Source organism: Myotis lucifugus, unplaced genomic scaffold, assembly GCF_000147115.1.
Source record: "Myotis lucifugus unplaced genomic scaffold, Myoluc2.0 scaffold_38, whole genome shotgun sequence".
Lineage (NCBI taxonomy): Eukaryota > Metazoa > Chordata > Mammalia > Chiroptera > Vespertilionidae > Myotis > Myotis lucifugus.
Window position 1 is genome coordinate 1,760,425 of NW_005871086.1, and position 27,733 is coordinate 1,788,157.

Genomic DNA, 27,733 nt, shown 5'->3' on the forward strand with positions numbered 1-27,733 from the left:
TAAAAAGTTTGTAAATCATTACTCTTTTTTAAACAAAAATTATCTTTATTGTTGAAAATATTATGGATGTTTCCCTTTTTTCCCCATTGACCCCCTCCACCCTGAACTCCACCCCCAGGCCTTCACCACACTATTGTCTGTGTCTATAGGTTATGCATATATGCATATAAATTCTTTGGTTAATCTCTCCCCACCCACCCACCCACCCCTGCCTTCCCTCTGAGATTCATCAGTCTGTTCCATGCTTCTGTGTCTCTGGATCTATTTTGTTCATCAGTTTATTTTGTTCATTAGGGAAATCACTACTTTTGATTAGAGAATATATTTTGTCAGTTGAGCCCAGTCTCAGGGCTGGAGCCAACAGACAAAGTGGTAGCATAAGCTGTTTATTGAAACAGCTGTCCCATAAACAGTGTTGTATAAATTTTGCTCCAAACTTCAGGCCAACCGTGTTTGTTTTTTTTTCTTTGTGGACCTTTAAAACATTTTGAGTAGGATAGATCATATGTTAATACCCCACTCCCTCCATCCTGAATTTTCTACATCCTCTGAACTTCTTGTTCTGATTTCTGACCTCTCACTTATCCTTTGTTTCCTTTTCTCACCCCTGCCCGACCTTCTGACCTTCTGCAGACAATGGGAAGCTTCCCTTCATGGCCATGCTTCGGAATCTGTGCAACCTGCTGCGGGTTGGGATCAGTGCCCACCACCACGAGCTTGTACTGCAGAGACTCCAGCAAGCGGTATTTGTGAGGGGCAGGGGGCCGGAAGGTGGGTGTGGAGATGCTGCTGCAGTTTTGGGGACTGGGCTGTTCTTAGTGGCTGGGGAAGGTCATGGCCGCCAAGCTATTTCCATGTGGGCAGGTAAGGGGATACAGATAGGTTGGGGGAGATAGGTCTGGGGGTTCATCAAACCTTTGAGAAATTAGGTTTCCTTTCCTTTGCCCTGGCTGGGTAGCTCAGTTGGTTAGAGCATTGTCCTGATATGCCAAGTTGAGGGTTCGATTTCTGGTCAGGGCACATACAAGAAGCAACCAATGAATGCATAAATATGTGGAAAAACAAATCGATGCTTCTCTCTCTCTTACTTCCTCTCTCTCTCTCTACAATCAATAAATTAAAGAAAAAAGAACTTTTCCTTTTTATTTTCTGATCTACCAGGAGGAAGCACTTCTGTGATTTAACTGACTTCAGAAGGAGTCTGATGTAAAACAAAGAGCTCCTTCTGTTACCTCCTCTCCTTTCTTCTTTACCTCTTCTCATATTCTCACATAGACTTTCATTTTTCTTTAATCTTCTCCCCCTTTCTCTGTATCTCGTCTCTAATATTCATCTTGTCTTTCCTCACCTTCCCACAAATCTAGAGTGGTTATCTCAAGTTCCTGGTCCCTGAGGCCCCTAATGCCTCCCATACTCAGACCCTTCCCTTGCTTTCCAGAAGTCCGTGATCCACAGTCGGCAGTTTCCGTTCAGATTTCTTAATGCCCATGATTCCATCAATGACCTTGAGGCTCAACTAAAAAATAAAGGTATTATTTGTCTTCTTCCAATTCCTGTTTGTCTCTCATGTCTGAGAATAGATGAGGCAGCAGCACTGGTGTTTTTCAGCCTCCTGCCTTCCAGTCTCAGGGTGTGGGGTGGGCAGAGGTCAGATGCTTGCCAGCCTTAAGGGTTGGGGTGCAGGACAAATATTGATGGGAAGACAAGGTGAGAGAATAGAAACTGCCTGACTCAGGTACTTACGTGTTGCCACACAGAATTGCCATTTCCTTCCAACACACAACTGATGAGGCGGATAATGATTAGACACTCAAGAAATGTCAAGAGGCGGGTCTATCAAAGGCAACTTCAAAACCTAAATCGTCGGAAACTTCGGGCAGCAATGATGATGCCTGTGTTTTATGAGCAACTCAAGCGGGAGCAGCTGAGAGTACACAGGACCAGGTAGGGGTGTGTGTGTGTGTGTGTTATGTGGAAGCAAAGGATGGACAACAAAAGGTACCCTAACAAGGCTTGGGAGTCATCTGAGAACCCCAACTTTTATTCTCTAAAGACATGCTTGTCAGTCATCCCAATGGCTTAGACTTTTCAGATTCCAATCGTCTCTTGCACAGCAAAACTTATCGTTAACATTGTTCTATACAGATATCGTGAAACAAAATCTATTCTTTGTGATTGTCTCATTGGTTTCTATGGATTCTGTGAGTCTGTGTAGCATCTCCCTTTCTCTTTGTGGGTGCTAGGGTCTTTTCTGATTCTGCTCTGGTTCAGTTTTCTTTCTTTTTCTTCATTGTGGCATCTGTTTTTATTTTGGTTTTTCTCTCTCTCTCTCTGTATTTTCTGACTATTTCACTTTTCTTTTGACACATATATTATCATCAAGCAGGCTCAAACACAGACATGAAATCTGTCCTAAGTCCCAGCACCCTGTCCTTTCAGATGCTTCAACAGTATCTTCATTCATTTTCATTCAAGGCAAAGGCAGGGATCATTTAACTTTTTGGTAGAACTCGGTGGCCAGGAACATCCTGAATTAGTGACCATTGGTTGAACACGGTTCATTAAGAATCAAGCCTAGAGTACAGTCCAAACAGTATACCTTTGCTGGCCACTAAGGTAGCCACTAGCCACATGTGGCTTCTGAGCACTTGAAATGTGGCTCGTCGGAACTGAGATGTGCTGGATTTTGAGGACGGTATGAAAAAAGGATGTAAAATACCTCATTCATAATTTTTGTATTAATTGAATGTTGAAATGAAAATATTTTAATTTAATTAATTGTAATTCAATTTTATTGGATAGTACTGTTAGAAACTACTGAATTCTATAGATTTAAAAATTATTATGAAAAAATTTAAACATCTACACAAGTAATGAGAATAGTATAATGGATTCTATAGAACTGTTAGTCATATTCAGTGATTATCTACATTTTACCACTCTTCCTTTCCTGACCCCTCTCTTCTTTTTCTTTTTCCTATTTTTGAAGATAATTTTAAAAACAAATGACAAATAATATGATGCATTTTATTTCACCCCTCCGTACTTCTCATGTATCTCTTAAAGCAGACATTTCCTTATATAATCAGAATGTCATTAATATAATTAACAAAACTGAAAAAAATTCCTTGGTATTATCATTTATTATCTAATCCATATTAAAAATTTTCACTTGTCTCAAAAATATTTTACAGTTTTATTCAAATCAGGATCCAAACAAGGCATACACATTACATTTGGTTATTAAGTCTCTTAAATCTCTTTTAATTGTTTTCATGTCATGACTTGCTGTAGAAACCAGGTTCAGGGGCCCCACAGAATGTCCCACATTCTAGATTTTTCTACTTCCTCGTGATGTCATCTAACTTGTTCCTCTATTGCATGCACCCTGGCCATTAACTCCAAAGGCTTGAATAATTCAGATTTAACTTTTTTTTTCTTATAAGAATATTTCATAGGTGATTCTTTGTACACTATAAGACAATTACACTTTAAAAAAAAAGGAAAAGTCCTGGCCAGTATGGCTCAGTTGGTTGAGGGTTATTCCATGCACCAAGAGGTTCCCGGTTTGATTCCTGGTCAGGGCACATGCCCAGGTTGCAGGCTCGATCCCCAGTAGGGGGTGTTCAGGAGGCAACTGATCAATGTTTCTCTCTTTCTCTCCCTCTCCCTTTCTGTCTCTCTGAAATCAATAAGAACATTTTTTTTAAGTGAAAAAAAGCCTATCAGACTTTTTTTGCTTCCTAATAGGATAGAGGATCTGGATGCACAAAAAGTCTGATGGCCCCAGTCATAGTGATGCTAAGATGCTAAGATTGATCAGTGCTCTTAGGTGATGATAGCCTGATCTCTCCACTATAAAGTTAATGGTTCATCCATTGATGATCTTTGCCTGAACCAATTGTCTCATTAGCAGTTGCAGATGGAGGTTTTCTGTCATTCCTCATATTTATTAGTTGCAGTGCTAAAAAGAACCTGGCTCATCAACTGAAGATATTTAGTTACCCTGTAATAGTGATTGTATTGGAAAGGTGGAATGAATGCTCAATTCCTTCCTCTTTAACTGCCAGTTTGCAGTGTAAGGAAGTAGTATTTGTTCTTTAAAACACAATAAAAAATATGTAGCAGTTAAATCTTGCCTTATGAAGCAAGTATGGATTGATGTGTTAAGCGTGGCAAGTGATGTCAGAGAATGGGCCTGCAGATGACTTCTCTCCTGCCACGAGAATGGATTAGGAGAGTCCTGTAGAATTCGAGCAAAGGGAAGCTCTGTCCCTGTCTTTACTCGCGATGGAGGCAGGCTCTGGAAGGCGGGGGGTGGGGAAAACTCAACACTTAAGTGGCCAGTTCTCATCTTCCCATCTGCCTTAAAGTGACAAACGGAGAAGCTCCTGAGTCCTTGTGTCTGTGCCTTTCCTGCCTGCAGACAGTGGAAATATGACCGTGAAATGCTGGCTCGATATCGGCAGGCCCTGGAGACAGCTGTGAACCTCTCCGTGAAGCACAGCCTGCCCCCGCTGCCAGGCCGCACCCTCCTGGTCTACCTGACAGATGCTGATGCAGACAAGATCTGTCCCAAGAGCAACCCAGAAGGGGTAAACAACTTTAAAAATGGGAGCTTGATAGGATGCTGGGGCTCCCGAGAGGTATCCTGTGTGCAGACCTGGTTCTCCCAAGCAAGCATGCATAAGCAAGCAACTGAAAGAAATGACTTGCATTTGCTTCCCAGTGTCAGACGTTGGTCCCTAGGGACAATTCCTAGAATGTGATCTCAAGCCTGTTCATGGATTATAATACTAACATTTCACAATTAGCTGGTACCTAATCTTCTCTAAATTTCTGCCACCAAGATATTCACTTTTACCCCCCTTCATCCGAGTACTGATTCTGGGCAGGGGTCCTGGCCTCTCTCCACTCTCTTCCTGGGCAGCTCTTCCTGAGGGCTGCTGAAGGTCCCCTCCTAACCGGGGGATTTGTGTCTTTCCCCAAGCAGTGGAGGTGTTTGGCCTTCAGGGCTGGATAGACAAGAGTAGGTTTAAAAGTAGGGGAGCCTTATTTCACCCTGACGCTTGTCCCATCAGCCCCCCTTGAACTATGTGTTGCTGTTGATGGGCATGATGATTGCGCGGGCGGAGCACGCGGATCTCCTGCTGTGCGGCAAAGGTGCTCTGAAACCTGCAGTGATTAAGGCAGAAGATGGTATCCTGAAGACTGCCCTCGAACTCCAGGCTCAAGTCCAGGTCAGCCACCCACCCCTGCCCTGCAAAAATATGTGAATGGCCACAGGCCTGGGAACAGCCTGCCAAGTCGAGAAAGGCTTGTATATGCAGTTCGCAAGATTTCCCAAGCAGACTATGGTGTTTGTTGCTTACTGATCAGCTCCCAGGCAACCACATAACATGAGCCTTTTTCCTCCAGGAGTTAGATGGAGACTATGAATGGTCCCTGCATACTCTGGGGAAATACCTGCTGTCTCTGGCTGCGCAGAGGGTTCCTGTGAGTACTGCCCAGTCTCTGAGAAACCTTTCCCTCCCCCTCATTTTCCTCCACAACTGATGTATCTCACTCCTCAAAGCTACCTTTCAAACTAAGTGCAGTACCCAGATCGGCTCCCTGCTGGCTGCAACTCCCTAACCAGCGGTATGCCGGTAATATATAGCAACCTGCAATCTGGGAAAATAAGTCTTGGTTAGTAGCATTTGCTAATTTCCATGGTGTAAATTCTCCTTCCATGGCTGATTTCAAGGTATCAGTGAACTCAGAGTTGGGAAGACATGGTAAGTATCACACTATTGTGTAATTTTCCACAATACAGATAAAGTACATGTAAGTAAGATCAAGACTACATAATGGTAAGATGTAATAAAATAATTAGGAAGTGATATGTTTTTATTTATTACCTTTGTGTTTAATATAATTTACTTAATTGTAAGTTCATACAGTTGAATATTTAATAATGGCCATGTTTCACAACTGGCTCGCAAAATTCCTAAATATTTGGCAATCAGCTCTTGGGACCTGACTGAGCCAGCTACCCACACCGCTGCCCCTACCCTATCCTCCTCTTTGATGCCCCTCCAAGTCAGGGTGTAATGGCTGCCTGGTCCTACGTGATCTCAGGAGAAGCAGTTTTCTTTTGTGCTCAGAATTCTCCTCATTCCCCTTGTGCTCAGAGATCTCTTGATGTCCTTAGCTCTTTGGCCCGTCCGCCGTTCCTGTGTTCCCTCGTCTCAGCCCCTCCCCTTTTATCTTACAGGTAGACAGGGTCATTGTCTTTGGCCAAGCTATGAATGAGAAACTGATAAATAAGGCCAAACAGCTTTTCTGGCAGCATGTGAATTCCAAGTGCCTCTTTGTTGGTGTTCTCCTAAGAAGGACATGTGACACGTAAGGGTGCTCATTCTCATTGCCCAGCGTCAGAAGATAGTGATCCATATTTAATCTCTACCCTAATAAGTGCGGGACCCTCCCACTCGCCAGACCCTCCCCTTATGTCTGTTGACTTCAGGTGCAAGAAACTTCTCTGAAGTATTCAGCCTAGCTCACACCCCTTTGTGAGGGGCCACCCTAGCACCAGCCTAGCACGTTACCCCATTAAAAGTGCAGAGGTGGCGTGTCTATCTTAGGACGTTGGGAGGGGTAGTGATTATGCTCCTGGCACTGTTTCTGACAGGTAGTGGCTTCTTCTTCCTTTGCCAGGTTACAAGATTTGAATCCCAATGACGTGACACTCTCAGGCTGTACTGACGGGATACTGAAGTGAGTACAGGCTGGGCACTAAAGGGGTTGGGAGTTTGTTAGAGCATTTTTCAGAGAGATCTGTGGTCTCTACTCCATTTACTTCTTTTTTTCAAGGAAGATAATAGTGTATTCCTCCTTTACAGCTGTCTAGGCATAGTAGCAATACTTTCTGTCTTATTGCTCCACCATTATCAAATACTCTGCTTCCACCTCATGGTACAACATGACTGTTCCAGCTCCAGCCATCGTTTTTGTATTACATCTAATAGGAAAAGGGGACACAGGAGATTGTACTGCTTGCTTTTAAGTGAACAACTCAAGAGTTGGTCACATTACTTCTATTTGTTCCATTCTTGATCCAGAGGAAAGCCAATGCTAAAGTTAGTTATGCCAAATTTACAAAAATCTTTTTACTTTTTTTCTCCATGCATAGCCTCCTTATTTACATGTTTTCTTCCCTGCTTTAAATATATATATATGTATATATATATATGCATATATATATACATATATATGTGTGTATATATATTTATATTATTGATTTCAGAGAGGAAGGGAGAGAGAGAAACATCAATGATGAGAGAGAATCATTGATCGGCTGCCTCCTGCATACCCTCCACTGGGGATCTGCAAACCTGGCATGTGCCCTTGACTGGAATCGAACCTGGGACCCCTCAATCTGCAGGCCAACGCTCTATCCACTGAGCAAAACCAGCCTCTTCCCTGCCTTTTTCTTTGGATGCCATCCATTGCCCCAACTCCTATTAGGAAGCTTCATGCAATTCCTCCTTCTTCAGGGAGCTTTTAAGGCTGGTAGAGCTGATCAAGCCCAGACTGGGATGGCCTTCATCTTTCTACCTTCGCCCAGCCCAGTTTCCCCTGGCCCTACAGAAAGCCTATGATAATTATGCATGACAGGGGCCAAAACTCGGTTTTTCTCTTTTCCTTCATTCCTGTGGATCCACACCCTCATTTATTGTAAGCCTAAAATCACTGCTTATGGTCCTCTTCTTAAGGAGCTCCAGTTAACTGGGGGACCTAACCTAGCCATGTCTTTGTCCCTTGCCCCCTTAGAAGAAAACCTTGCTGATTCTGACTGTGGTTTTCTGCTCTCATTTTTTTGGTCACTATTTGTTTCAGGTTCATTGCAGAGCGTGGGGCCTCCCGTCTTCTAGAACATGTGGGCCAAATGGACAAAATATTCAAGATTCCACCTCCCCCAGGAAAGACAGGAGCCCTAGCTATCCGGCCACTGGAAGAGAATACTCCAAGCCCCTTGACTCCTATTTCCCAGCCTGGGTCAGTCTGTGTTTCCATGCTTTTGTGAGTTGGGAGGGCTGCTTTCTAACCTGAAGAATCTCAGGTGACTGACATTCTGGCTGTTGAGATGCTCTTGCTCTATTCACTAAGGTGTGCTTTTGTTTCCCAGCAGGGGTTTCTCCAACACAGGGAACAGTCAGACTGTGAGCATGTCCGTTTCTCTAGTGGAGAAAGGGGCTCAGAATGTGAGGCAGGCAGCATGCAGCCAGGGCCCAGGCAGAGAGCTTAGGGGCACGGGCTCTGGCTTTCTCATTCTGACTGCCAAATAGTAGCTTGGATCTTGGGCTAGTTGCTTCAATTTTTGAGCTTTAGTTTCTTGCTCAGTAAACTGGAGATAAAGATTGTGCTTACCTCAAGTGTTGTCCTGAGCTTTCCCTAGGCAGACAGTAAGTGCATAATAATTATTATTTGACAGAGGAGGGGTGCTTGAAAAATGGCAAGTGGGATTTAATTTCCAGGGCTCTGCAGCGGGGCTACAAGCAGCTTATTTTCTGGAGGCCTGCTGGACACCCGCCCCCCCCTCCCCCACCGCCCCGCTGTCTGTCGTACCTGGCTCGTGCTCTGTGCCGAAGGGTGATCACAGCCGTGTGGGGAATTGGGTTGTGGGGCTGATCCCTAGATCGAGCCCAGCCCTCTGCTTACATGCCCTCTGCCTACCCCCAGATGGCACAGCATCCGGATTTTCATTTCCTCTACTTTCCGGGACATGCACGGGGAGCGGGACCTGCTGCTGAGGTCTGTGCTACCAGCATTGCAGGCCCGAGCGGCCCCTCACCGCATTAGCCTTCACGCCATCGACCTGCGCTGGGGCATCACTGAGGAGGAGACCCGTAGGAACAGGTGTGGGGACCACAGAGGAGAGGGGGGGGGGTGAGGGACATATGGTGGGCAGACTTGGGGCTGCAAGGCTGCCTGAGGGCTGAGAGTAGTGGATGGCTCCTTGGATGCTAATGAACAGCCTGCCTTCCACCGCTCAGTTGTGAGCCATGGCCGTCTCCACATTTGTGCCTGTGTTCCCTGATATTATGCCCATAACTGTGCCTGCAGACAACTGGAGGTGTGCCTCGGGGAGGTGGAGAATTCGCAGCTGTTTGTGGGGATTCTGGGCTCCCGCTATGGCTACGTTCCCCCCACCTACAACCTTCCTGACCATCCTCACTTCCGCTGGGTAAGGCAGACCGGGTTGGAGCAGGGCCTGGGGAGGAAGCAAAGGTTGGGACAGGCGTGGGGAGAAGGCATGGCTTGTCAAGAACCCTGGGACTATGCACAGGCAGGTCCTTGAGACTTGAAGTGAAACACAGGCAGAAGGTTCTGTGAGCTGCCAAGACCTAGATAAGGTAGTTCCTTTGAGAAGTACCTCTGGGTTGTCTGTGGGACGCAAAATTAAGAGGGCAGGTCTGTTTAGGTGTTGCCGTCGGTTGGATCTGGGTGCTGATCTCCCTTCAGCCATTATATAGTTTTGTGGGAAGTAGCTTATTCTATTCTGGCCTCAATTTCCCCATATACTAAAGAAAAACAGTCACATCCACATTGCAGGGTTATATGAGAATTAGCAGTCTATAAAAAATACTCAATATAGGGTTTAAATATTAGCTGTTAGTTATATTTTACTGGCTTGTGTCTGGAGGGAGGGAGGCAGGAACATTCCTGAGATGAAGGAGCTCTGGGGTCTTGGCAGATCGCAAGGGAGGGTTAGTGTGATATTGAACTGGGCCCGCCTGTCCTCTGTCCTCTCCCTCAGGCCCAGCAGTACCCTTCCGGTCGCTCTGTGACCGAGATGGAGGTGATGCAGTTCCTGGACCGGGGCCTCCGTCTGCAGCCCTCCGCCCAAGCACTTATCTACTTCCGGGATTCCAGCTTCCTCGGGTACCTTCTCTGGCCTCCAGGCCTCGGTCTCCACAGAAGGCCAGACAGGCTCAGTAGCCATGTCTTTTTTCCCATAGTCAGAGTAGAGGAAGGGGAGCTAGGGGAGGGAAACGGCTTGGAGGGCTGCCTTTGCAGCACCAGATCAGCCTCGGAGCTGAAGTAGGGAGAGCTCCCCTTGAGGAGTTTCAGGGAACCACAGCCAGGTCTGATGGGGGGTGGGGGAGCGGCAGGGGGAGAAGAGGGGAGTGGTGTGGACAGAGGCTGGGGTCCACTCTTGGGGTTTCTTTGGTGGTCAGCTCTGTACCAGATGCCTGGAAACCTGACTTTACTCCTGAGTCTGAAGAGGCTGTACATCGGATCTCAGAACTGAAGAGCTACCTGAATAAACAGAAAGGGGTTACCTGTCACAGGTGAGCTGGGGGAGGTGGGGAATCCCTGCACAGAGAGATGTGGTGAGGGGATCCAGCTCTGCTGTAACTCTGCTTGTGCTTGCTTTGCCCACAGATACCCCTGTGAGTGGGGGGGCGTGGCAGCCGGCCTGCCCTATGTTGGGGGGCTGGAGGAGTTTGGGCAGTTGGTTCTGCAGGATGTATGGAGCATGATCCAGAAGCTTTACCTACAGGTCAGCAGGAGCACTGGCGGCCAGGGGAGTGGAGAGGGGGTCAGGTGGTCTAGCTACTCCTGGGTGGGAAGTCATTTCGTGGGAGCTCTGTGAGTCTTCGGCCTGGGGTCCTGAGGAGCATGGAAACATAGTCACTGCCCCTTGTGCCCTCAGCCTGGGGCCCAGCTGGAGCAGTCGGTGTCCATCCCAGATGATGACGTGGTCCAGGCCACCTTTCAGCAGCTGCAGAGCCCACCGAGTTCTGCCCGACCTCGCCTTCTCCAGGACACAGTGCAGCAGCTGCTGCTGCACCGAGGGAGGCTGAGCCTGGTGACCGGGCAGTCGGGACAGGGCAAGACCGCTTTCCTGGTACAGTGTCTCAGGCCTGGGCAGGGGGAAGGGCGGGCCATGTGGGCTGAGGAGGGTTGGGGAGGTGGGAGTTTGTGCATGTAAAATGTGACCATGTTTTCTGTTCCCTCCTCATACAGGCATCCCTTGTGTCAGCCTTGCAGGTTCCTGGTGGGGCCAAGGTGGCTCCCTTAGTCTTCTTCCACTTCTCAGGAGCTCGCCCTGACCAGGGTCTTGCCCTCACCCTGCTTAGACGCCTCTGTGCCTACCTGCATAGGCAACTGCAAGAGCCGAGTGCCCTCCCCAGTACTTACCGGTGTGTATCTTCCCCGTTAACCCTGCCTCGTTGATGTCACATGCTGCCACCCCTGATTCTCCCTCCCTGCTGACCCTGGTTCTTCCCATATCCAGGGGTCTGGTGTGGGAGCTGCAGCAGAGGCTGCTGCCCGAGTCTGGTCAGTCCCTGCAATCTGGCCAGAGCCTGGTGCTGATCATTGATGGGGCTGACAGGTTGGTGGACCAGCATGGGCAGCTGATCTCAGACTGGATCCCAAAGACCCTTCCTCGGGTGAGTATGAGAAGGAGGTGGGGGTGGGATGCAGCAGGGAGGAAAGGAGCCTCTCTAACTCTATTCTTTTCCCCCTCTACCTCCATCCTCTTTGCCCACATTTCACAGTGGGTGCACCTGGTGCTGAGTGTGTCTAGTGACTCGAGCCTGGGGGAGACCCTGGAGCAGAGCCAAGGTGCCCATGTGGTGGCCCTAGGGCCTCTGGATCCCTCTGCACGGGCCCGGCTGGTGAGAGAGGAGCTGGCTCTGTACGGGAAACGGCTGGACGAGTCGCCTTTTAACAACCAGGTTTGATTGAGGGCTGGTGGGTGTGTGTGGTGAAGCTGGGAGCTTGAGGACCAGGGTGCTGAGGCAGCCAGCTGCCCCCCACAGACCAGCTGCTTCTTCATTTTCTCAGGAACCCTGTGCCAGGGGAAGTTGTTAATAAGATAATTCATTCCCCAGCCTTTTCCCTGGCGAATAGCCTCTCCAGGCCCATCAGTGAGGGGAGGAGTGAAGCTGTGGTTATTGGGTGGGGTGACAGGGGATTCCCAGAAAAGGGCTTGGCTAGGCAGAGCAGCATTGGGAAGGGATGACTGTGCCCGAGGTGATGCCGTCCGTGGATCTTTCCGCTGCTGGGGATTCTCAGAGGAGGGGCTGCTTTGCAGTGGGCTTTGTGCTGGACTGGAGGGCTGGCTGTGGGCAGGCTCTCTGGTACCCATGTTGAGTCTTCTGAGTCTCCTCAGATGCGGCTGCTGCTGGTGAAGCGGGGGTCAGCCCTGCCTCTCTACCTGCGCTTGGTCACCGACCACCTGAGGCTCTTCACAATCTATGAGCAGGTTGGTTGAGGATATAAACCCCCATTCCTCATCTTCTAAGTCCTAATCCCGCCTCCCCGCCTCCATTCAGCTTCTTTCATTCCCATCCCTCGCCTTCTCCCAGCCTCGTCTGTTGCCATCTTTGATCAACCCCAACCCTGCTTTTTTTGATCACCTTGCCCCCAACCCTGCGTTTCTTTCACATGATTTTCTTTCCTTTTCATCCCTTTCCATGGTTTCTCCTGCTGCCCCCTCCCCTCCCTACAACCAAAGCTGCCTCTCCTCTCCCCCCACTGACTGAAGCCTGTCTCTTCCTCTCCCAGGTGTCTGAGAGACTTCGGACACTGCCGGCCACGGTCCCCCTGCTGCTGCAGCATATCCTGGGCACCCTGGAGAAAGAGCATGACCCTAACATACTTTCCCAAGCCTTGGCCACCCTTGGGGTCACACGTAGCGGTCAGTGCTTGGGGTGGATTGGGAGGCTGAGGGCTCAGAGGTTGGATGACCTTGGTTGAACTGGGGTCTTCTCAAGCAGTGCAAGGAGGGACTAGGTATCCTGGGATGGGGACACTGTGGTTTGGTGGGGGCCTCAGAGAGCTTGCCTTTTCAGGTCTCACTGTGGACCAGCTGCACGGAGTGCTGAGTGCCTGGAAGGTTCTTCCCAGAGGGACCAAGACCTGGGAAGAAGCGGTGGCTGCTGGGAACAGTGGGGACCCCTACCCTATGGGGCCATTTGCCTACCTCGTCCAGAGTCTGCGCAGGTACAGCTGCACCCAGCTGACCTCCTGTGTCTTCCCGTCTTTGCACCAGGGCCCCATGTGGTCTCTTCTTCACCCTACCCTTCCTCTGCATAGCCACTGACACCTGTCTCCCAGGCCCTGAATGGCTGCCACTTAACTTCCCACTATTTGAGGTGGGAATGGGAGCCCACAGCTGTGCCAGGATGCTCACTGACAGGCCTCCCTCTCTTTTTCCTTCTCTCCCGCACACGAGGACAGTTTGCTAGGGGAGGGCCCCCTGGAGCGGCCTGGCGCCCGGCTCTGCCTCCCTGCTGGGCCTCTGAGGACAGTAGCTAAAGGTCGATATGGGAAGAGGCTGGAGCTGGAGAGCACAGCGCACGTCCTCATAGCAGGTAACTAATTAGTCCGGGGCACTGAGTGTGGGGCCTTGGCCCCAAGGCTGGGACCACCCACTGCCGCTCCCCAGCACCTCCGTGGGTGGATGGCTTGCTGTAGCCTGAGGGATGCGATCGCTGGAGATGCACCAGGAGAATCATCTGTGTCCTTCCTCTGACCTCCAGCTCAGCTCTGGAAGACCTGCGACCCTGATGCCTCAGGCACCTTCCGCACTTGCCCCCCTGAGGCTCTGGGAGACCTGCCTTACCACCTGGTTAGTCCCCACATCCCACAGGCGCCTTCTCCCAAGCACCGACTTGAACAGTTCTGAGACCCCTCTCTCCTTTGACCACCTCTATCACCACTGCCATTACCCCTTCGAACTCCCTCTATTTTTCTCCTTTTGGTTTTCCTCCCTCCTCTTTCGGGTCTTTGGTCCCAGATCCCAAGTCTAGGTCCCAGCTGCTCAGGCAGGTCCAAGACCCCCTCACCACCCTCTAAAAAGGCCCTAACGAATCCGCTCTGGTCCCCTCAGCTCCAGAGCGGGAACCGCGGCCTTCTCGCAAAGTTCCTCACCAGTCTCCATGTGGTGGCTGCACACCTGGAACTGGGTCTGCTCCCTCGGCTTCTGGAAGCCCATGCCCTCTACGGTGAGATGGGTCACCGGTGGCTTCTTCTTTGAGACATGGGGCTCCTGGGTGTGTTCAGGGGGCGCCTGCTCAGAGGGAGGTGTCATGGAAAGAACAGTCCAATTTCCATTCCAAGTGGGAAATGCCAAGAGGATGAGCTAGTGAGTCTCGGGAGACCTTTCGCCTCGATCTCTTAGATTAGAGATTCTCAAAAAAAAAAAAAAAAAAGAGATTCTCAAACTTCACTTAGTGGGGATACAACTATCTAGGAAATGTGTTCAAAATGAAGAGCTCTGGTCCACAGATTCTGGTTGCCGAGGTCTGGAGTGGGGCCAGAGATTTGTACTTTTAACAGATGTTCCTGATGTGGGGCCAGAGGGCCACACTTTGAGACTTACCATTTTAGATACATGTATTGGTGCTAGGGTCCATGGGGGTCTAGGCTGGCTCCCCAATCTGCATCTCTTCCATAGCTTCCTCAGTTCCTGAAGAGGAACAGCAGCTTCCTGAGGCTGACACTGCTGCATTTCACACCTTCCTGAAGCAGCAGGCTCCGCTCCTCAGTCAGTACCCCCTGCTCCTGCCTCAGCAGGCAGCCAACCAGCCTCTGGACTCACCTCTTTGCTGCCAGGCCCCCCAGCTCTCCCAGCGATGGCACCTCCAGCGCATGCTAAAATGGCTTAATAAACCCCACACCATGGGGGGCCAGCGAAGGTAAGAAACTTAATCCCAGACTCTGGCGAGCCCACCAAAGAGCAATCTGCAGCCTTTCTGAAACCGGACAACAAAGGAGAGATCAGCCAGAGTCACCGTTGGAGAGGGGAATCCAGGCATAGAAATGCAGAAATGAATTCCTGTTTGCTTCCTTCCTCTCATTCCTCATTTCCTCCCTTTCTTCCTGCTCTTTCTCTAGCTCCAGCCTGTCCCTGACAGTTTCCTCATCCCCCACAGCGGTGGCCTTCTCACCCAGTGGGCAAAGAGCCGCCGTGGGCACTGCCAGTGGGACAGTTTACCTGTTGGACCTGAGAACCTGGCAGGTATGACACTCAAGATGGGACAGTTTACCTTCAGAAACGCCTCACAAACTGCCCTGAGACCCTAGACAGGCCAAGCCCACCTGCTGCCACCCTGTTTGATTCAGCAACTTTACTTCCTTCACATCAGATCAAAAGGGCTTAGGCAAAAATCAATCACACAGCAAATATTTGCCATACTAGAGGCCCGATGCATGAAGATTCATGCAAGAATGGGCCTTCGTTCCCCTGGCTGCCAGCACCGCCTTTGCTTCGGCCTGGAGCCGCCTTTCCACCTTCCCACGCTGCCTAGAGGCTCGGAGCAGCACTGAACACCTGCGTTGTCACCATGGTGATGACACAAGCATCCCACTTCGCCCCTGGCCGCTCAGCACCTGTGTATGCAAATTAACCTGCCAGCTTTGTTGGGTTAATTTGCATACGCACTCCTGATTGGCTGGTGGGCATTGTGGGGTGCGGTCAATTTGCATCTTTCTCTTTTATTAGTGTAGATACCTTCCATTCAAGGCGCTGTTATAAGCATTGCAAAGAACACAGGGCTTAGGACATTGTCTTTGCCTGCCAAGTGGTTAGTTTGGTTGAAAGGTGACACTTAGCACATAAAGAGGAACCAAAACATAGCCGTGTCTCATAGATCAGAGCTAAGTTGTACAGTGACCATAGGATATTGGACAGAGAAGAGCAGGCCTTCAGGGTTGGCTGAGGAGGAGCCTGAGCAAAGACATGGGAAGAAGGTCTCCTGTAGATTTCAGGAACAGTTGCAGTAGAGGGTGCTTAAAGGCTGGAGAGATGGGTCTCTCATGTTTCTACCCATATCATACCTCCCATATGTCTGCATACAAGTCACCTATTCCTCACCCAGCCCATCAAAATGTTCTCTGATTAGGGATATGTATGGAAGTTGGAGTGGGGAACAAGGTGTGACCCCACTTGGATTACCAGGCTCTAGTTGGACCTGAGCTTGGCCTTGATCTGGAGTGGGGCCCAAAGCTTTGTACTTTTAGCAGGTGTTCCAGATGTGGGGCCAGAGAGCCACATGTGGAGGCTTATGTAGAGAATGTAGAAAGCCAGGGATTCTAGCCCTTCTAGCCCTTGGGGCTTGGAGTGGCTGGATATGGGGGTGGAGGGAGTGTTCTGAGTGCGCTTCCCACTCACTCTCACAGGAGGAGAAGTCTCTTGTAAGCGGCTGTGATGGGGTCTCCTCTTGTTTGTTCCTCTCGGACAATTCTCTCTTTCTTACTGCCTTTGATGGGCTCCTGGAGCTCTGGGACCTGCAGCATGGTTGTCGGTAAGGGCTCTCCCATGTCTCGGAGTGGGGGCCTTCCCTGTTTGTGGGAAGCCCAGGGAGGGGGGAATGAGGGGAAGCCTGTGGCCAGATGGCCCCAGGGCTTGACTCTGTCTCCCTGGGGTAGGGTGCTGCAAACCAAGGCTCACCAGTATCAAATCACCAGCTGTTGCCTGAGCCCGGACCGCCGGTTGCTGGCCACTGTGTGCCTAGGGGGGTGCCTAAAGGTAATGCCTGGGCTCTGTGGCAGTCAGAGTTGCCCTAAGTGCTGCGTCAGCCTGGGAGGTTGCTCTGTCAGTATGGCAGGGGCTGCTGACTGCTTGGCCTGGGGAGTCCTTTCCTGCTGAGGGTGGGGACTGGACAGGGTGGTCCCTGGAGCTCTGGGACCGAGGGGCCCAAGCCTCTGTCTCCAGCACCTGATTCCTCCCCTCTTTCTCCTCCAGCTGTGGGACACAGTCCATGGGCAGCTGGCCTCCCAGCATACCTCTCCCAAACCCGTGAATTGTGTTGCATTTCACCCAGAGGGGCAGGTGATAGCCATAGGCAGCTGGGCTGGCAGCTGCAGCTTCTTCCAGGTGGACGGACTCAAAGTCACCAAGGTGAGAAGGTCCAGTGTGGCCCTGGGGGAGGAACACAGAGGGTGGGAGTGGAAGGCGGGGGATGATGGACGTCCACATTTTGTGTCACTTTGGGCTGTGTTGAGAGCAGCCCTGACATTTCTGTTTCTACCTCCCCGTGTAGGAATTGGGAGCTCCAGGAGCCTCTGTCTGTACCTTGGCCTTCAATGTGCCTGGGCGGGTTGTGGCCGTGGGCCGGCTGGACAGAATGGTGGAGCTGTGGGCCTGGCAGGAAGGGGCACTGCTGGCTGCCTTCCCTGCCCACCATGGCTTTGTGGCTGCTGCCCTTTTCCTGCGTGCTGGGTGCCAGTTACTGACAGCCGGAGAGGATGGCAAGGTCAGGTGTCAGAGGGCTGGGGGTGGGTTCCAGGGAAGGAGTGGCAAAGGCAGGGAATGTTTGTAGAGGGTGGGCCTTTGTTGAGGGGACTGTGGGGACAGCTTAGCTGGTGTGAGCTTCAGGGAGAAGGGTGTGGGTGTGCGTACAGGCAGCTCTCAGAAGACTGTTTGGAAGGAGGACTTTAACAGGGTGGCTATAACTCTGGGGTTGGGAGTGGGGTATCTTTAAGCCTTTTTATCGGCCCTCAGGTTCAGGTGTGGTCCGGGTCTCTGGGTCGGCCCCGTGGGTGCCTGGGTTCCCTTTCTCTCTCTCCGGCCCTCTCCGTGGCTCTCAGCCCAGATGGTGATCAGGTGGCTGTTGGTTACCGAGCCGATGGCATCAGGATCTACAAAATATCTTCAGGTACAAAGGGAGAAAGGATGGGGTGTTTGAGTTTTTGGAAAGAGACCCCCTCCTTTACAAGTGTCTTCCTCTCTTGTTTTCTCTCATTCTCTAGGTTCTCAGGGGGCTCAGTGCCAAGCACTAGATGTGGCAGTGACGGCACTGGCCTGGCTAAGCCCTGAGGTGTTGGTGAGCGGTGCCGAAGATGGATCCCTGCAGGGCTGGGCCCTCCAGGAGAGCTCCTTTGAGTCCCTCTGGCTCATGTCCAGATACCAGAAACCTGTGCTGGGCCTGGCCTCCTCCCAGGAACTCTTGGCTTCTGCCTCAGGTACTGCTGGGCAGTGGGCAGGGTTGTGAATCACTGAAAACACACACACACATACACACACACATTTTTTTTTTACTTTTTTTTTTTACAACTTTACAAGTCCTTTTAAATGCATTTATCTTGCACAATTGGTCTAGATGGCAAACTCATTAGTCAACAGAGCCAAATATCAACAGTACAACGATTGAAATTTCTTTTGAGAGCCCAATTTTTTTAACTTAAACACGAAGTTTCAATCGCATTGGACGTGCGCGCCCACACGTGGTATTTTGTGGAAGAGCCACACTCAAGGGGCCAAAGAGCCACATGTGGCTCGCGAGCCACAGTTTGCTGACCACTGGTCTAGACGGTTTCTTCTTGTTCTTTAACCCTGATTCTGGGACCTCTTTGCAATGTCTACAATCCTTTGAGTTTCCGCCCAGTGAGAGGCTTTACTGTGTAAACGGATGGGTTTCCCTCAGGAGGGGAGAGAAATGTGGAGGTGAAAATGCAGAGTAGCCTCAGTCCTCTCTCGGTAGAAGGCTTGGTCCCAGAGACACTGGACACTGGGAAGGGGAGTGTCTGGAGGTGCAGCAGGGAGCTAGAGAGAGACAGCTGCAGAGCCGGGGCTGGGAGTGCCTGGCATCCTATCCTGTGTACTCAAGTGATGGCTGACCCTTGTCCAGGGCCTCTGCACAGCCCGTGGTCACTCCTCCCTCCCTTGGAGCTGTGCCCTCCTCCTGGCCCTCAGTCCCCATGATTGCCTTTGTCTTTGGCCTCCGGGCTAGTCTTGCTTCCTCTTTCAGGGAATCTTCCTCTCTCCCTCTTTCCATTGCAGAGGATTTCACAGTGCGGCTGTGGCCACGGCAGTTGCTGACACTGCCACAGAAGGCAGAACACTTTCCCTGTGCCACCGAACTGTGGGGACATACGGGCCCCGTAAACTGCTGTAGCTTCAGCACTGATGGGTGCCGCCTGGCCACCGGGGGCCGGGATCGGGTGAGCCACTCTCCCTCCACCCCCGGTTCCTGAACAGCCCAATTTCTGTTGCTTCCTCCAGCTTTTTGCTTGACCTGCCCTCCTTCCTTCCTTAATACTCTCTCCGTGAAACTTCTTGTCTGTAATGGCCCTGGTGCTCCTCCCTCCCTCCCTCCCATGGTCCTAACTCTTCATCTTTTGGGACCTACCCAGAGTCTCCTCTGCTGGGATGTGAGGACACCCACAGCCCCTGTTCTGATTCACTCCTTCCCTGCCTGTCACCGTGACTGGGTCACTGGCTGTGCCTGGACCAAAGGCAACCTACTGGTGAGTGAAGAGAAGGGTGTAAAGCTCACTCCCCATCTGATCCTTTCCTGACACCCGTTTAGAATAGTAATAGCTAACACCCCGCATGACTCAGTGGCTGAGTGCTGACCAATGAACCAGGAGGTCATGGTTCCATTTCCAGTCACGGCACATGCCTGGGTGGCAGGTTCATCCCCAGAGTGGGGTTGTGCAGGAGGCAGCCAATCAATGATTCTCTCTCATCATTGATGTTTATATCTCTCTCCCTCTCCTTTCCTCTCTGAAATCAATAAAAATATATTTGAAGAACTAGTAATAGCTAACATTTATTGAGCAGTGAGTATGTGCCATGCATTGGATTAAGCTCATTGCATATATTGTCTCATTTAATCTTTACAACGCCCTGTAAAGTAGATACTGCTATCGTCTGTTTCACAGACAAGAACACTGAGTTCAGACAGATCAAAGGCCATTTCCAAGGCCATGGAAGTGATAAAGCTAAACCAGTAAACTTTCTGATGAGAAAGCTCATGCTCTTGACAAGAACACAAAACTGTCTCCCAAGGGTTTAGGCTGCCCCATCCCTGCAGTAAAGGGTGCTACTGTTATTTCTTTGGTCTAAGGCAACACTCAAGGTTGGGAAAGCCTAGTTTTCCAATGGAGAGTCCCCATGTTCTCAAAAAGAGATAAGAAAGGAGAGAGTAAGCTGAATAGACTTGTCATAGTTTGTCCTTCTCCTGCCTTCTAGGCAGCCACACCTTTCCTTGGCATTGCAGACTTTTCACCTTGATCTGGATTTGTTGACTGACAGTGTGTTAATAACAAGGACAATGGCTACTGTTTATTCATTGCTCATTGTGTACCAGGCAGCTGTGCTAAATCCTTCTCTATAGATGCATCAGCCCCACAGCAACCAAGACAGCTAGGTGAGCTGTCATTATCCTGGTTGGATAAAAACCTAAGGCTCAGAGAGATGAACTTGCCCCAGGTCACAAAGTAATGAATGGTGGAGCTAGGATTGAACCCAGGATAGCCGTGCTCTCAGTGACAAGGCATACTGCCCTCCATTATATATATACAAAAATGCTAGAGGGATGCTGATTCTCCCTCTCCTCTGACTCTGCAGATCTCCTGCTCCAGTGATGGCTCTGTGGGGCTGTGGGACCCAGAGTTGGGACAGCAGCTTGGTCATTTCCTGGGTCATCAGAGTGCTGTCAGCGCCGTAGTGGCCGTGGTGAGAAGGCAATACAGTTTCCTGGGGTCTCTGGGAAGACCAAGGGTGCTTTGGGAGACTGGATGCATTGGGTATCTAACCCCACAGGCAAAGAGGTATAAAGAATGAGGTGTTGGGGCCTGAATTAGAGCAGGATTAGGGTGTTGAGGCTGAGAGTTGGTGTGAAGGGAGGGCAAGCATGAAAACACAGCATCTTAAATTTATGACCTTGTGGGAGGATTGCAGCCATGAACCCCCCCGTTTTAGGTCCCCAGTTCTCACTCTTTAAAATCTTCTAAGCCCCTAGTGCTCAGCCCACAGCTCTGTGGTGGGGTTGGACTTCCCATGTCTTGCTTAGTGTGACTCTGCTCTGGGGCAGGAGGAGCACGTGGTGTCTGTGGGCCGGGATGGAACCTTGAAAGTGTGGGACCATCAGGGAGTGGAGCTGACCAGCATCCCTGCTCACTCAGGACCCATCAGCCATTGTGCAGCTGCTCTGGAGCCCCATGCAGGTGATGAGATGTCAGCTACCTTCCCTCCCCTGCTGCCTCTTCCCCTTTCCCCCGTGTCTCCCCTTCTTCTCACTCATTCTCCGTGTCTTATCAGCTTGCCAGCCTGGGTCAGAGCTTCTGGTGGTGACTGTTGGACTGGATGGGCTCACACGGTTGTGGCACCCGCTCTTGGTGAGTTTCCTGAAAGGATAGGTGGGGAGGTAGAGAAGGTATAGCGGGATAACCTTCTGTGTGTCCATCCCCTATTGTCCCATCTCCGTCCTCGCTTCCTAGGTGTTTCAAACACATACCCTACTGGGACACAGTGGCCCAATCAATGCAGCTGCTGTTTCAGAGGCCTCAGGCCTCCTGCTGACCTCCTCAGAGGATGGTTCCATACGGCTCTGGCAGGTACCGAAGGAAGCAGGTGAGTGAGGTGCGGAGAGAGGCAAGGTATGAAAGAGGGTTGTGTAACTGGGACCAAGAAGGTCAAGAGTAGCCCGATATCTCCTCTTGTTTCCCAGCAGAGGTCCAGCTCCTAATGAATCCCACTGCTCTCTTCTCCAGATGAGGCAAATATACCTAGGAGTCCTGCAGCCATCACAGCTGTGGCCTGGGCCCCAGATGGTTCTGTGGCAGTGTCTGGGAATCAAGCTGGAGAACTAACCTTATGGCAAGAAGCTAAGGCGGTGGCCACAGGACAGGTGAGTTGGGCACTCTCAGTTCATTGTCTATGTGAATTCTGCCCCTGCTATGTATTTAATGGCCTGGGTTGGAGGTTGCATAGATGCCTGGGAGAGGAAAGAGGGTGAATCCTGGCTTCTCAGAAATACTGAAATGAAGTTGTGCACACCAGGCTCCTGGCCGCATCAGTGCTCTAATCTGGTACTCGGCAAACACCTTGGTCGTTGTCAGTGCTGATGAAAAAGTCAGCGAGTGGCAAGTGGAACTGCAGAGGGATTCAACACCCAGAAATTTCAGGTGAAACAAAGCCGCGGGTTAATGTGGTAGGAACAGTAGTTTCCTTACACCCAGGATTTTACTCAACTCACTGCACCTCTGCTTTTGAACTAGGTCAATGGGATGTTAGTTGTTAGGCAGAAAAAAGTCCCTAGGAAACTGTTTTCTGCTCCCAGTCATCTCAATTTAAATAATAATTAGCCTACTTTATGCTAAGCTCTGGGTCAGGCAGTATGAACTTAACTGTGTTTATTAAGAGAGCTCACAGTAGAGGAGTGTGCATATAAGTAAACTGCCAACAGTATTCAGAGTGATTAGTGCTACAATAAATATATATATATAAATATCTATAAATATATTTGTACATATATATGTATATACATACATACATACACACATATAATCTGGGGCTGCAGAATTGGAGAAATTTACATCTTACATAAGAGTTGCTATTTGAGGTTGGCCTTAAAGGATGAGTAGGAGTTTTCTGGACCAGTAAAGAAGGGAATGGAGTTGTAGGAAGAGGAAGTAGCATTAACAAGTGGCATGGAGCCATGAGAGTGCATGGTGTATTCTGAGTATGCACAGCCAAGTCTTTGTGTTCTTGGTGGGAGGTAGAGGTGGGAAATTAGATTGAGAAGATAAACCAGGCTGTAGAGGTGGTAAGAATTTTGAGCAGAATAATTATCTGTATTTTAGAAAGAGAACTTGGGTGGCAGTAAGGAGGATGGATAGTAGTAGAGAGATGCCAAAGGTAGGGAGACCACTTTTATAGCAGTTGCTATAGTCAGGGGAGACATAATGTGGGTCCTGACCAGGGACAGTGGGGATGAGAAGGAGAGATACAGATTTAGGCATGTGCTACAAGTAGGATCCACGGTGCTTACTGATCACTTGGAGGTCAGGAGGGAAGGAAAAGGCAAGAATGTTAGAGATTCCTCGTTTGAGCAAGTAAGGGGAAGATGATGATGAATCCTGATATAAGAAAAACAGGAAGAGGAATAGAATTTGTAAAGACGATAATACATTTTGTTTTCTACTTCACTGAGGAGCCTCAGAGAGGTGGACTAAAGTAGGCTCTTTCTCCTCCCATGTGCCCTTTTGAGCTGCAGTCTCCGCCTGAACCGAGTTCTGCAGGAGGACTTAGGGTTCCTGACAGGTGTGGGCCTGGCGCCTGATGGCCACTCCCTCATCTTGGCTACGGCGGATTTGCAAATATTGCACTTGAAGCCAGGGGATGCTCCCTCTGAAATCTGGTAAGATCCAAAATGTAGTTTCCTCTCAGGCTGGAGAAACGGGGGGGAAGGGGTTAGTGGTTACCCTGAGGTTGGGTCTGACTGAGAACAAGCACTGGGGTCTTACAGTCAGGTGTTCCTGGGCTCAGCCTCTTCCTTCCTTGTAAACCAGGCATGACTACACAGAACAACCTATGATGTTGTCCACCCACCAGGACTATGGTGTGTTTGCCCTGCAGCCAATGGCCCCTGGAGTTCTTTCTGTCTTAGTAAGTCCTGTTTGGGTGTGTGTTAAAATAAAGATTTGCCCAGAACCAATATTTTAAAACCTTGGGGCCACAATGGAGGATAAGAGAGAGGGAAAGGCGGTTGGTTCCAAATCTTCTCTTCCTTCAACTGGAGCAGCTATACTTAAGCACATTGTATATTGACTTTCCCTCTAAGATTTCATTGATACAAAAAGAAATTCTAGTGTTTAAGAAAATCATAGGAAACCATAAATCTAGGTGTTTTCTTAATTGCATTTTTTGTCTCTTACCACTATATTAGTGTCTGGAACGATACAGACATATCTCATAGATATTATTTTGAGCGAAAGAAGCCAGACACCAAAGAGTATGTATTACATGATTTCACTTAAATGAAGCTTAAGAACAAGCAAAATTAGTTTATAGTGACAGAAGTCAGAATATTGTTAGCTCTCGGGGTAGAGGTCTCTGGTATTGACTGGGAAGGGGCATGAAGGCAGCTTTCCAACGTGGTGGAAATGTTCTACGTCTTGATCTGGGCAATGGTTGCATGGATGTGGAAAAATTCATTGAGACACACAGTTAAGATTTGTGCACTTTACTATATATGGGTTACAATTAAAAAAAAAAAAATCCTGACCAGCTCCAGCTGGTTTGGCTCAGTGGATAGAGCATTGGCCTGGGGACTGAAGGGTCCCAGGTTCGATTCCAGCCAAAGGCACATGCCCAGGTTGAGGGCGTGCAGGAGCCAGTCAATGATTCTCTCTCATCATTGATGTTTCTATCTCTTGCTTCCTCTCCCTTCCTCTCTGAAATCAATCAATCAATCAATCAACCAATCAATCAGTTAATCCTGACCAGTCCAGAAGAGAAAACAGTTGCTTTTGTCTGGGCCGGGGTAAGTGGCACAAGTAGGCTAAACAAAATGACCTGTCCTTTCACAGAGGCAAAAGGAGTCTGGAGAGTTTGAAGAGCGCCTGGACTTTGATCTGAACTTAGAGAATCCCAGTGGGACCCTAATATCAGTAACTCAGGCCAAACCTGAATCTGGTGAGTGGTGAGGGGAGGATGCAAGGAATCTAGAGGCGGCCTAGGGGAGGATGGTGGACCCTTCAAAGCCTGAGATCTGGCTCTAACTCTGCCCTTGGAATGGCAGAGTCCTCGTATTTGTGTGCCAGCTCCGATGGGATGCTGTGGAACCTAGCCAAATGCACCTTTGAAGGAGAATGGACCACAGGTAACATCTGGCAGAAAACAGTACAAATGCCTGAAACCCAAACTCCAGAAACAGACCCATCTGTGTATAGTGACATGGCGAGCTGGCCAACAACCCCATGTCTAAAGACACGGCAGCGTAAAAAGGTGAGTTTGAGGGAAGGGTTACAAATACAGGGGATGAGGCTCTAGGTCTGATCCTGATGCTTTCTCGATAAGGAGGGCCCACGGGAACTCACCATACATTTCCCCTTCCTCTCTAAGATTCACTCAGGCTCTGTCACAGCCCTCCATGTGCTGCCTGAGTTGCTGGTGACGGCTTCGAAGGACAGAGATGTTAAGCTGTGGGAGAGACCCAGTATGCAACTGGTAAGTGTGCGTATATGCAAGGAGGGCTGAAAGGATGTCACAAGGGAGCAAACTTGGGATAAGAAAGTTCAAAAGATCAAAATTCTATTTTCTTCTGTCCTTCTTGCAATAATATGGGACTAACCTGTTCTAAATAAAAAGCATTAATGTGAGAGAAAAACAGGGTAGTAAGGAGGCCCTAGGCTTGTAGTTCTCATCTCCCTCTTTTTTGTTCTCATTGTAGCTGGGCCTGTTCCGGTGCGAAGGGGCAGTGAGCTGCCTGGAGCCTTGGCTGGGACCTGACTCTACCCTGCAGCTCGCAGTGGGAGACACACAGGGCAATGTATACTTTCTGTCCTGGGAATGAAGATGCACTGCTCAGGGCAGAGGTACCATTTGTGCTGGAGGTGCAAGCCTGAAGACACTGGTGGAAACTTTCTTGATAAAATTATAAAAATAAAGTATCAGGAAATTTCAAGTACAGTCCTGCCTGAGTTCTCATGTGGATTTGGACCAACCAGGAAGAAAATGGATGCTATAATGTTTCTTTTCTGATTTAAGATGATTTTTTACTAGAACTGCAAGAAAGTGAACCAGATTTTTAGTGGATATTCTTTGAAACTAGGCTTTAAAATTCTTGTGTCATTTGCTGGGCCGGGGAGCCCAAGATACCACTCCTGCCTGGAGGAGGAATGAAAGTGATGTTGGCCATCACTGAACTGGAGACCTCTCACTCGGTCAAGAAAAAATAAGAGAAGAATAAGTGGATAGTGCCCCTAGTAAGATGCCTTTAGAAAGAACTGGGATAGAAGTGGGAAAGCACTAGGTTCCTCTTAGAGAAACAGTCCCATCTACTCAGAACTAACTGCCCAGATGAGCACTGAAAGCAGACGGAGTCTTCTGGCTTTCACAGCCTCTGCCGGAACAGCAGCCGCCACGTGGCTTGCAAGCATAAGTCAGTACAATCATCTGCATTTTTTTAAAATATATTTTTTATTGATTTCAGAGAGGAAGGGAGAGGGAGAGAAATAGAAACATCAGTGATGAGAGAGAATCATTGATTGGCCGCCTCCTGCATGCCCCACACTGGGATTGAGCCCACAACCTGGGCATGTGCCTTGACCGGGAATTGAACCGTGACCTCCTGGTTCATAGGTTGACATTCAACCGCTGAGCCACACCAGCTGGGACCATCTGCATTCTTGGAAGAGATCACAAAAATGTATCTCTTTCAAATTCAAGTTCACAAAGGTTAAAATAAGTTGAAAGGGGGAGGCTTTTACTTATGGACTTACCAGAGACTGTGATCCTCTTAAGTAAAAGTTCTAGAACCTTCTTATTTTCCTGTAATTCTGTCCTTTGGAAGAAGAAGTTACCTGAGGCCCTTTCTTTCTATGGGTGAAACAAGGGTTAAGGGTTTTCTGTGTCCAAGAATTCAAGAACTTGTATGTGATAAGCCAGGGATATTACAGGATGTTGTCCTGGGTTATGATAGGGTTCTTTCAGAGAAATACAACTGCACTCTGGTCTAGAAATGAGATTTGGGGACTTGAGTGGGATATTTTGTTCTTATTTCACCCTGATTCCAGATTTTACATGGAGAAATCACCTGAGGGACTTTGCCTTATTTCTCCCCATGCCTCATGGTCTCCCTCACCCAGAGGATAAAGACATAAGGAACACCCTGTAGACATTTTTCAATTCTCTTGGTTATATACCTAGGAGTAGAATTGGTATATCATGTGGTAACTCTAACTATTTGAGGAACTGCCAAACTATTCTTCAAAGCAGCTACACCATTTTACATTCTCATGTAATATATGAGAATTCCAATTCATCCACACCTTCACCAACTTGTTATAGTTGGTCTTTATTATTATAGTCCTCCAGTGGGTGTCAAGTGGTATCTCATTGTGGTTTTGATTTGCATTTTCCTAATAAATGTTGGACATCTTTTCACGTGCTTATTGGAATCTGTATTTCTTCTTCAAGGAAATGTCCATTCAAATCCTTGGTTTTTATTTGGATTGTCTTTATCTTTGAATTGTAAGAATTTTTTCTATATTCTGGATATTAGATCCTCATCAAATTATAATTTGCAAGTATTTTCTCCCATTTTTAGGTTATCTTTTCACCTTTATTTTAAGGGGAGGACTGGCTCTTTTTCTTTTGTTAAAATTGATTTTAGAGAGGGAGGAAGAGAAACATTGATGTGAGAGAGATACATCAGTCAGTTGCCTCCTGCATGTGCCCCAACGAGGGATCAAACCCACAATCTAGATATGTACCCTGACCAGGAATCGAACCTTCAACCTTCCAGTGCATAGGATAACACTCCAACCAACTAAGCCATACTGACAGGGCATCTTTTCACTTTCTTGATAGTGTTCTTTGATGTATTAAAGTTTTGAATTATGATGAAGACTAATTTTATTATTTTCTTTGGTTGCTTGTGCCATTAATATCATATTTCAGAGACTATTGCCTAACCAAAGTCACAAATATTTCCCTGTATTTCCTAAGAATTTTATAGACTTAGCTCTTATATTTAGATCTTTGATACATTTTGAGTTAATTTTTGCATAGAGTGTGAGGTAGTATTCCAAACTGATTACTTTGCATGTGGATATCCAAGCACCATTTATTGAAAAGAATATTCTTAATAGTCGTAGCATCCTGTTGAAATCAGTTGACCATAGATACATGGGTCTATTTCTGGACTCTTAATTTTATTGACTTATGTTATCTTTATGCCATTACCACACTGTCTTAACTGTAGCATTGGTAGTAAGT

The 27,733-nt window shown here is 48.7% G+C and overlaps 1 protein-coding gene across 1 annotated transcript in view; it reads left to right on the forward strand.

Moving 5' to 3' along the window:
* Positions 1-26,897, forward strand: part of TEP1 (telomerase associated protein 1) — a 39,022-nt gene extending 12,125 nt beyond the window's left edge. Inside the window, 46 exon segments of the mRNA XM_006087458.3 lie at positions 634-743; positions 1,439-1,529; positions 1,758-1,944; positions 4,427-4,595; positions 5,082-5,240; positions 5,419-5,496; positions 6,257-6,387; positions 6,700-6,759; positions 7,882-8,040; positions 8,725-8,901; positions 9,109-9,229; positions 9,803-9,927; positions 10,224-10,337; positions 10,432-10,549; positions 10,703-10,897; positions 11,017-11,192; positions 11,288-11,444; positions 11,553-11,732; positions 12,170-12,262; positions 12,565-12,697; positions 12,852-13,002; positions 13,240-13,373; positions 13,542-13,630; positions 13,892-14,006; positions 14,459-14,699; positions 14,899-15,022; positions 16,183-16,307; positions 16,432-16,531; positions 16,748-16,903; positions 17,046-17,258; positions 17,507-17,660; positions 17,755-17,967; positions 18,785-18,945; positions 19,138-19,251; positions 20,357-20,464; positions 20,823-20,955; positions 21,050-21,126; positions 21,229-21,361; positions 21,502-21,638; positions 21,791-21,915; positions 23,007-23,150; positions 23,302-23,398; positions 24,322-24,427; positions 24,534-24,739; positions 24,857-24,961; positions 25,185-26,897. Of these exon segments, the coding sequence (XP_006087520.1) occupies positions 634-743; positions 1,439-1,529; positions 1,758-1,944; positions 4,427-4,595; positions 5,082-5,240; positions 5,419-5,496; positions 6,257-6,387; positions 6,700-6,759; positions 7,882-8,040; positions 8,725-8,901; positions 9,109-9,229; positions 9,803-9,927; positions 10,224-10,337; positions 10,432-10,549; positions 10,703-10,897; positions 11,017-11,192; positions 11,288-11,444; positions 11,553-11,732; positions 12,170-12,262; positions 12,565-12,697; positions 12,852-13,002; positions 13,240-13,373; positions 13,542-13,630; positions 13,892-14,006; positions 14,459-14,699; positions 14,899-15,022; positions 16,183-16,307; positions 16,432-16,531; positions 16,748-16,903; positions 17,046-17,258; positions 17,507-17,660; positions 17,755-17,967; positions 18,785-18,945; positions 19,138-19,251; positions 20,357-20,464; positions 20,823-20,955; positions 21,050-21,126; positions 21,229-21,361; positions 21,502-21,638; positions 21,791-21,915; positions 23,007-23,150; positions 23,302-23,398; positions 24,322-24,427; positions 24,534-24,739; positions 24,857-24,961; positions 25,185-25,307 (6,317 nt within the window). The 3' untranslated portion in view covers positions 25,308-26,897.
* Positions 26,898-27,733: the final 836 nt, after the last annotated feature.